The sequence below is a fragment of the Echinops telfairi genome, unplaced genomic scaffold (assembly GCF_000313985.2).
Source record: "Echinops telfairi isolate 266 unplaced genomic scaffold, ASM31398v2 ScPeMD7_2;HRSCAF=8, whole genome shotgun sequence".
Taxonomy (NCBI): domain Eukaryota; kingdom Metazoa; phylum Chordata; class Mammalia; order Afrosoricida; family Tenrecidae; genus Echinops; species Echinops telfairi.
The window spans coordinates 8,543,293-8,552,025 of NW_022103898.1; the positions used below are offsets into that span (position 1 = coordinate 8,543,293).

Genomic DNA, 8,733 nt, shown 5'->3' on the forward strand with positions numbered 1-8,733 from the left:
TCTCAGGACCAGGAAAAAGATCTGAGATGAAGGGAACTGGGAAGAGCAGATAATGGGGGAAAGATCAGAAGTTGTTTTGTGTGGGAGTAGGTCAGATATGCAGGCATTAACCCCCTGAGGGTGATTAGTTGCCAGACTACAGTGGGGGCCGCTCCCTGCTGTTAAAGACAATGGACAGGCCTTCAGTCATCTATTTGGCTCCTGTAGGTGGGGTTTACACCCTACTGATAATGGTTTCTATGGAGACCCAGAGAACAGGTCAAGTTAGGCTGCCATCCTGTCTGTGTCTGGGATCCGCCCACCTTGTCACATGTATACCACAATCCCTCCTCTATTGCGTGCATGTTGCTAGACCACCCCCTCCTTACTGTGTAACCTATAGAGCAACCCCTACCTGTGACATATGACTTTACCTGTAACTAGAGGGCTTGCACCCCCCAAAAAAGGTATGTAGGCCTGGGCTAACAATAGAGCTCTCTCTCCCTGGGCTCTCACTGGTCTCACTCCCCTCTCTTCCCCCTCTCCTCTCCCATCCTCTCTCCCTTGTTCCCTCTCCCTTCCTCCTTCCCTTCCCCCTCTCCTTCCACGTGGACAGCCAAGCAGGGCTGAGGTGAGCATGCTACTATGTAATGTGTCTGATTGTATTATTGTAATGACTATTCTACCTCTCATGCTCTCGATGACTTTAATATATCTCAACCATACAATTGTGCATTACTGAACCCTTGGTAGTAGTGGGTGGGGGGATGGCCCCCCACACCCCATAAATTAATATTACAGTTTTGAATCTGTGATGACTGAGCTGCCTATTAGGCACTCAAGTGGAACCATATTTAACTATAAATTCCTTTTGTCCTGGAGAATCTTATGAGACCAATGTTTTGTGAAATACTTTGAGAAAATACTTCTCTTGTTCAATGTGTTCTGGAATAATACTCTAGTTTATGAAATACTAATTCTGCTAGTAAAGAAAAAATTCTAGTCAATTTGCATTGGGAAGATGTTGATTATGCTTCAGGGATTGTAAGATAGTGAATCAAAAAAGAAGTCGAACCTGCTGCTGTTGCACAACATTGGATATTTGTGTTCTAAAATGTCCAGTCGAACTGATTTTTAAGTAAAACCAAAAAACTAAATGAAATGTTCTTTATCAGTGGAGAAGGAAAGAAAATAAAATGTTAACCTGATTTAAAAAGAAATGCTACATAAACACATATGGAAACATTCTGACTCTCTAACAAGGAGCCCAGATGGTTCACTGGTCAAGTACTTAGCTGCTAACCAACAGGACAACACTTCAAACCGCCCAGCCCTTGGAACATGCACAGTCGCCCCCTGAAAGATTTACAGCTGTGGGAAACCTATTGGGCAGTTCCACTCTATCATAGAGTTGGAAGCAATTCGATGGCAATGGGTTTTTGGTGGATTCTAAAACTACTTATATTTTGGGTCAAATTTCTTTTTTTTTGTTCCTCACTTTTGATTGAAAATTGGGTGAAGGTTTACAGAGAAAATCTGTTTTCCAGTCAACAATTCATACCCATTTTGCTTCATGTCATTGACTGCATCCCTATTATGTAATGTGACAGACATATGGGTTTGAATTTTTGGTAAGAAATATAATCCTGTGTCTACAGGTCATCTAGAATTTATGTCAGTTTGTCTTTTGGAAAAGAAGTAGCAAAACTAATTGAAAAGATAAAGCATTTGTTAGGAGAAATAGCAACCAGATAGAGGGAAAGAAATACAGTATTTCAAAGATGGCACTGAGTAATTATAATATAGATCAGATACACACTCAAATTCCAGGCTCCCCGTGGTGATGTGAAAAACCATCTTCCTCTTCTCACTGTACTCAAATGCAGTCAAGAATCCTGGTTCCTACAGACACACACAAAGGAAGATTCAGAAAAGGTGTAAGGAGATAGCTATCAGGTCGTGATTGGGCAAAGCCTGATTCATACGTCTCTGATGACAGCACACCACCATGTCTAACTAACATGGTGGCTCTGGAGCCAACCTACCTGAGTTCAAAATATGCCTCTAAAAATATAAATAAATAAATATGCCTCTACTACTCTAAGTTCTACAGCATCAGATAGTCTTTTTGTACTTTAGCTTCTTCTTGTGGGTAACATGGGAATAATTATAGTGTCCCATAAGCGTTGCTGTGAAGATGAAATAAGATATATAAGGGGGCATTGAAAAATTCCATTTTTCACAGATTTTTGAAACCCCCTCATATTTAATGAAATATGAATGAATGTGCTTCATAAAGCAAAATGATATTTTACTGATTTGGTTGCTTTCATTCAAAAGCATAATGTTTTCCTAGGTACAGAAATTGCAAGGAACCCAGAAATTTCCAAGACAGTTATTTTCCATATAGGTCAGCTCCTTACTTGTTGGATGTAATGAACTGTGACTGACACAGTGGTATAAGTGGGAAAAATGGGCCTTGACATGGTCTTATGTATTTCTCTCTGTCATTTCATATTATGGTGAACAGTAATTCCTGAACTTGAAGAATATTGCGGGGTGGAGGGAGTTCAGGCTCTATCATACTTCACTGAGCCTGATGTATTATCAGTCTCCATGGGTGATTAGATGCTCACCAAGGTTTTGAAGCACTATATGAGGAGGTATGCCCCCAACACCAAAAGAAAACCTGGATTTTTTTTTCAAGCTATATATTTAAATTTTTTTACAAAATAACCTTATCACTTTCAAAGTACTCTCACTTAATACATTTGTCATGTGCAATTACATTCTTGGAAACATTTTTCAAACTCATCTGTTTGGATGGCTGACAGCACCTCCCTCCGTTTTTTTTTTTTTTTTCTTCACCTCTTCTATGTGGTCAAATTGCTGCCCTTTCATGTTCCTCTGCATTCATGCACACAAAAAGAAGTTGAATGGCGCAAGGTCAGGAGAGTCAGGTGTGTGGGGCAAGAGAGGCATGCTGTTATTTGCCAAAAATTGGTGCACTGAGATGGCTGCGTGAGCAGATACATTGTCATGGTGGCAAAACCAGTCCCCGTCTGCCACAAATCAGGCCTTTTATGTTGCATACTGTTGCTCAATCTTTTCAGAACCTCTAAATAGAAAGCTTGATTAACAGTGTGACCTGGTGGAATGAACTCCAAATGCACTGCGAGTGGACATTTTCGTCTGTTCAGGAAGTTCAATGGACATTTCACCTTTTTTGAAATGAGAAAACCACTCATACACTTGAGTTTTCCACATAGCGCTGTCCTTGTAAGCTGTGTTCAACATCACAACAGTTTCTGTGGCATTTTTCCTGAGCAGGAAACAAAACTTCACAGCCGTATGCTGTTCTCTTAAATCAGCCATCACAAAAAAACGAGGTTTCAGCGAAATGGTTTTTACGAAAAAATTCACTGTGACTAGAAAGAACCTTCCCAGACAATGCCACTGGGTGCACTTAACTCAGAGCAAGTTGCTAGATGGTCGCCCAGTGGGAAACATGTGTACTATGAAAGCTGTGCTCTGCCCGCCTTGCAATTCCATTTGGGGGGGACATACCCCCTCGTACTACAGAATTAACTTCATTTTTCTCTCTCTTTATAAATCTCTTTTTCTCTCATTTAGAATAAATACCTTTAGAAAGAATATGACTCAGATTGTAATAGTGGCTGTTTTAGAAAGAAAGGGTTCTTTTCTTTGGTAATTGGATTGAGTTTACCAAAGAAAAGATCAATGCCTAGGAATTATAAAGCAGTTTTTATAAAAATAAACTTGGGTCCTGCTCCAAGGGCTTTCTTAGACACTCCGGCAATGGTGGAAATGACTTTGTAGGTACAGTGCCTGAGTGTACCCAGGTGCTAGAGGAAGTAGGCTGGGTACACACTTGTTTGGTTGGGTCCTATTAAATTGTGGGCCACACTGCTACTTGCATCACTCGATTGTCTTGACTTCCTTTGGGGAAGGGAATCACATGGCTCTGAGTAGAGGGTGAAATGCTACACATACAGAAATGGAAAGGCTTGCTCTTCTGCAAAGAAAAAAAAGTAGACTTGACAATTCTTTTCATATTTCTCATTCCATAGCTGGCTGTATCCAGTGGCATCCCGAAAGCACTACACAGAAGTTTGGGAATGAGTGCAACAGCCATGAATTTAATATTGGTGGAGATAAAACTAAAATAACGAACAGGGTAAGAAACAGCCCCTCCAAAAGTTTTGTTGTTTTTTTTTTAAATCAAAATAAGACAGAGAAATAGAAAGTGATAAAAAAGAGAGACAAAAAGAAAAGTTTTGTTAAAAATAATTGCCTCCAACCTTTCAGAAATTAATTGCTTTTGCTTTGAAACTAAGGTGATAAAAAGTTAACATGTGGAATATAATATTATTGTGGGGGGAGGTCAGATGAGCAGGCATTCCCCCCACTGAAGGCAATCAGTTGCCAGACTGCTGTCTCATCTCTCCACAGGGGTGGGCCTGCTCCCTGCCTCTGGGGACAATGGACAGGCTCCTGTAGGCCGAGTTTTCACCCTACTGATAATGTTCCTATGGAGACCCAGAGACAACCCCCTAGACCACCCTCTCATTGCTGTGTAACCTATAGTGCAACTCCTCCCTGTGACATATGTCTCTACCTGTAATTAGTGGGCTTGCATGTCCCCAAAAGGTATATAGGTGTGAGTCAGCAATATAGATCTCTCTCTCTGGTTCTGAGCTCCTTGCTGCTCACTCCCTGGTCACTCCCCTCTCCCTTGTTCCCTTCCCCTCCTTCCCTTCCCCCTCTCTCCATGTGGACCACCAAGCTGGGCTGAGGTGAGCAATGCTATCATGTAATATGTCTGACTGTATTATTGTAATATCTCTCATGCTCTGATGACTTTAATATAATACTTATATATCTCAACCGTACAATTGTGCATTACTGAACCCAGAAGTAGTATTACTGAATCTGAGTAGTAGTAATAGTAGTAGCAGTGGGTGGAGGCTGACCCTTCACCCCTCACCTCCCTTGGCGCCAATTTTTTAATTTAATACTACATATTATGATCTACAGGATCCAGAGTTCCCCCACCAGTAGGTAGTGCTTGAAAGGAGAAAGGCTATAAAGCCCCACAAGGTCCTTCTAAGGGTAAAATCAGTAAAGCGGGGATTTTACTCACTATAAGTTTGTTTGCGGCTTCTTTAATTTTGTCCACTTTTGCTTCTGAGAGCCCTTTGACATTGCAGAGGGCTCTTCTTGTTGTCATCTGTATCCCTTTGATGGTACATATTCCCACTGATTTCAGTTTCTTAATGTCAGCCACATTCTGCAAGTAAAACAATGGGTACAGATTGATAAAATGCCAGCCTGAAACACTCCCATAAATCATGTGCTTTTCTGTCCATCTCCTTCCACCATGATGCCAATTTTATACAGGCAGCCAGGTGGAACCCACCCACCATGTAGCCAAATGTTCCAGAAATATCTGAGTAGAACATACCCAACAGGCTGCCAAATGTACTGGCTGTGCCCTGCTTTCCCAAGAATGTTAGTGAGACCATGGCAATGTAACAAGAAATTAAAAAGAGAAGTCTGTTGGTGGAAAAGCTAACAAACACATCACACATGCACCCCCTCAGTTCATCTCCTTCCATCTACAGAATTTCATTACCAATATGTTCTTTAAACAAATTTTTTTTTTTGCCTCTGCCCTTAGAAAATGTAAATAATGCATCACAAAAGGACTGGGATTTTCTCTTGCTCCGATTTTCTAAAAGCAACAGAAAGGAGTTAAATGAGAGAGCTGCAAAGGATAATGTCAGAGAAGTTTTACTACCAACTGATTGCTGCTTGCAATCAATCTCGTTTGTTACTCAAACCCTTGATACTGGATAACATAATTCATTCCAGTCACCTGACACATAAGACTGAATTTTCTACTAATGAAGACAGTAGATACAGACACTGGAGAATGGGTTCAGAGGCAGTTCTGAATGTGACCAGTTGACTAGTGGCTCTCAATTGGGATGTTCTGTCCCCTGGGGACACTAAGCAATGTCTGGAAACATTTTTATTTGTCATAGGGGTGCTACTAGCATGTCGTGAGTGAGTAGAGGCCAGAAATGCTCAATATCCTATACTACACAAAACAGTCTCCCACAATAATTAGCCAACCCCAAATGTCAATAGGCCTAAATGTAGAAATCCTGAGTTGAGCAACTGTATACAGAGTCGAAAAATACTTACAATTCCGTGTTTCTGTAACAGGTCAATGTCTTGAAATAAAGATTCCTAAGAGAAAGAAAATAAAATGAATTTGATTCTTCACCTCAATTGTTCCATGTCCGTGAAAGGGTTCATCCAATAAAATAAGACACTCCAAAATGACTCAAATGTCACTTCTTTAGATGGATTGGGGTCGGATCTATGTGTTTATTCTAACACAGTGCTACACACTTCAAAGAAATTCCAACATGGAAAGGGCTGGGAAGCTCATTCCTGTGTCCCAGTCTCTACCAAGTTTTAACATCTTAAACTGAAGCAGTGGAATAACATTTAATTTATTTTGAGACCTGTTTTCTCAACATTCTTCCCTACCAAATGTTGAACTCTCTCCTCTATGACCAAGCTGCTACCAGGTCCTAGGAAGCACAAATGGTTAAGCACTCCATTCAACTATCACCCAGAAGGTTGGTAGTTCCAAGCCACCTAGAGGTGCCTAGGAAGACAAATTGGAAATCTGTTCCTGAAAGGTCACAGCTTTTAATATCCTATCAGGCAGTCTACTCTGCACAGTTGGGGTCACCTCGAGTCACAACTCCATGGCAACTAACATCAACAATCCATAAATCTTAGTATAGCCATACCAGTTTTTCAGTCGTTAAAATAACTTCCAAGCCAGTTGCTAAACGGCTAATCTTAGCACACCACGACATGGCATTGTCACATATCTTTAATGTCATTTCTCTCTAGAAGATGTCTTATTTTTACTCTCAGGTTCTCAAAATAGTAGCTAACAGAGAGGGAGCTTGATTTTTGTGTGTGGAATGTTTGCATGTCTACTCATCGTCCAGTAGTCTAACATACTTCATCATCTTGGAATCCTGGTTCTTCCAGCACAACTTGATCCTCCTTCATATTGGAAGGTGCACAGCAGGAAAACAATTCTAGAAAAAAAAAATTATTTGAGAGGGGGAGTTATAGCTCACTATAGTCAAATATATATAAATATTTTGCCCAGAGTTCTCTCATTTCAAGTCACCAGAAACGAAAGGGGTAGAAGAATGGCATTTACTTTGGTAAGGTTAGGTATACAGTACCTATCTCTTTCTGTTAAGCAGGGGACATTATTTCTTTTGTGTTGGTGGGGGGAGTGTCTCATTTGATTTATTCTTTTCTTAACACTGCTCGCTTTTACTATATTTTCATGATTGTTTGATATCATTTTTGTCTTAGAATATTATTTAACATAGCATATTGCTATTTAACCTTTCCTGTATGTTTGGCAACACTGTGATAACCTCAGCCTTATGTCCTTCTGCCTCTTACCCTCCTTGGCACCTAGAACAGTCTACCCAAGTTTTATTTTTATTATGTATGCTAAATACCTTTCTGCTCGCTGACGACGAATGCTTGTTGATTATGAATGGGTTCTCTTATAGCATTTATCATTTTGTTTCCTAAAACCCTAGGTATATGTTCATTGCCTAATGATATTTACCAGTTTCATCATTTCTTTAAAATGAAAAAGATGGGGACATCTATAATTTTAGGGCCAATAGCTGTTAAATAGTCTTTAGCACTTGTTTTAAATCTCAGGAATAATCTTTAGCGGTTGTTCTAAATCTCAGGAATAATCTTTAGCACTTGTTTTAAATCTCAGGAAGCTATCTGACTGTACTGCTTACAATAAAATGTGGATTTAGAAGTCAAGTTTTCTTGGTCTATTCCATCTCCTCACTTAATACCCAAATCAGGGGTTAGAACGCAGCAGAAACAGAACACGCTTGTAGAAATATGTAGAAGTATGGTTCTACCACCCGTTACTTTTAAACAGCATGACTAGGAGGGAAATGTGGATCGCTTCCATGGAGTGTTCCAGAATACGGATAGAAGCCCTGGGGGTGTAGGGGCTACCCACTGGACAGCAATGGTCCCCCTCAGCTCCAAACCACCAGCAGTTACAGTCTCAGAAACACCCCCCAACCCGGGGGTGGGCGGTCACTATGGGTCAGCATTGACTCATTGGCAGGGAGACACTACTAATTGCCCCACATTCCACACCCACTATTATCTTCATTAAAGAAAGAAAAAAACAAAACAGACCGCCCATTTCGTCCCTCTTGGAAGAAAGATGGGGCTTCTGACGCCCCTAGCGAGGGACAGTCTCAGGAGCTGCGGGGGCAGCTCTACCCGTGACTCGCAATCGACTGGTTCTGAGAGAACGCAGACGACTCACTGAAGTGGCGATTCATGGGTTAAACAGACGCCGCCCCCCCCCCACTGGTCCCCCGGACCGCTCGGTTTCCACGGGTTCGAGGGCGTGGCCCGCCGCCTCGGGAAGCGCCGGGTCACCTTCGATGTCACCCGGCCGCCCGAGCCGCGTGCGGTGTTCTCTTGACGCTCGATTCCCTGCGTGAAGCAAGGGCCTGAAGGGGCCACGTGGAAGGACTGCGGTCCGCGTCTAGAAACCGGAAGTCCCCTCAGACCACGGAGCCCACTTCCCCGGCTGGGCTCGCGGCGCACAGGCCTCAGCCGCGAGCAAGCTCG

The 8,733-nt window shown here is 41.8% G+C and overlaps 1 protein-coding gene across 2 annotated transcripts in view; it reads right to left on the reverse strand.

Moving 5' to 3' along the window:
- The window catches only part of DMC1 (DNA meiotic recombinase 1), a 52,634-nt gene extending 45,533 nt beyond the window's left edge, over window positions 1-7,101 (reverse strand). For both annotated transcript variants that reach the window (XM_004700255.2, XM_004700254.2), the window contains exons 1-4: window positions 7,051-7,101; window positions 6,211-6,255; window positions 5,144-5,290; window positions 1,799-1,881 (exon numbers count right to left, since the gene is read on the reverse strand). In XM_004700255.2, coding sequence (XP_004700312.1) covers window positions 1,799-1,881; window positions 5,144-5,290; window positions 6,211-6,255; window positions 7,051-7,101 — 326 coding nt within the window. The remainder of the gene's footprint in view (window positions 1-1,798; window positions 1,882-5,143; window positions 5,291-6,210; window positions 6,256-7,050) is intronic.
- Between the last annotated feature and the right edge of the window lie 1,632 nt (window positions 7,102-8,733).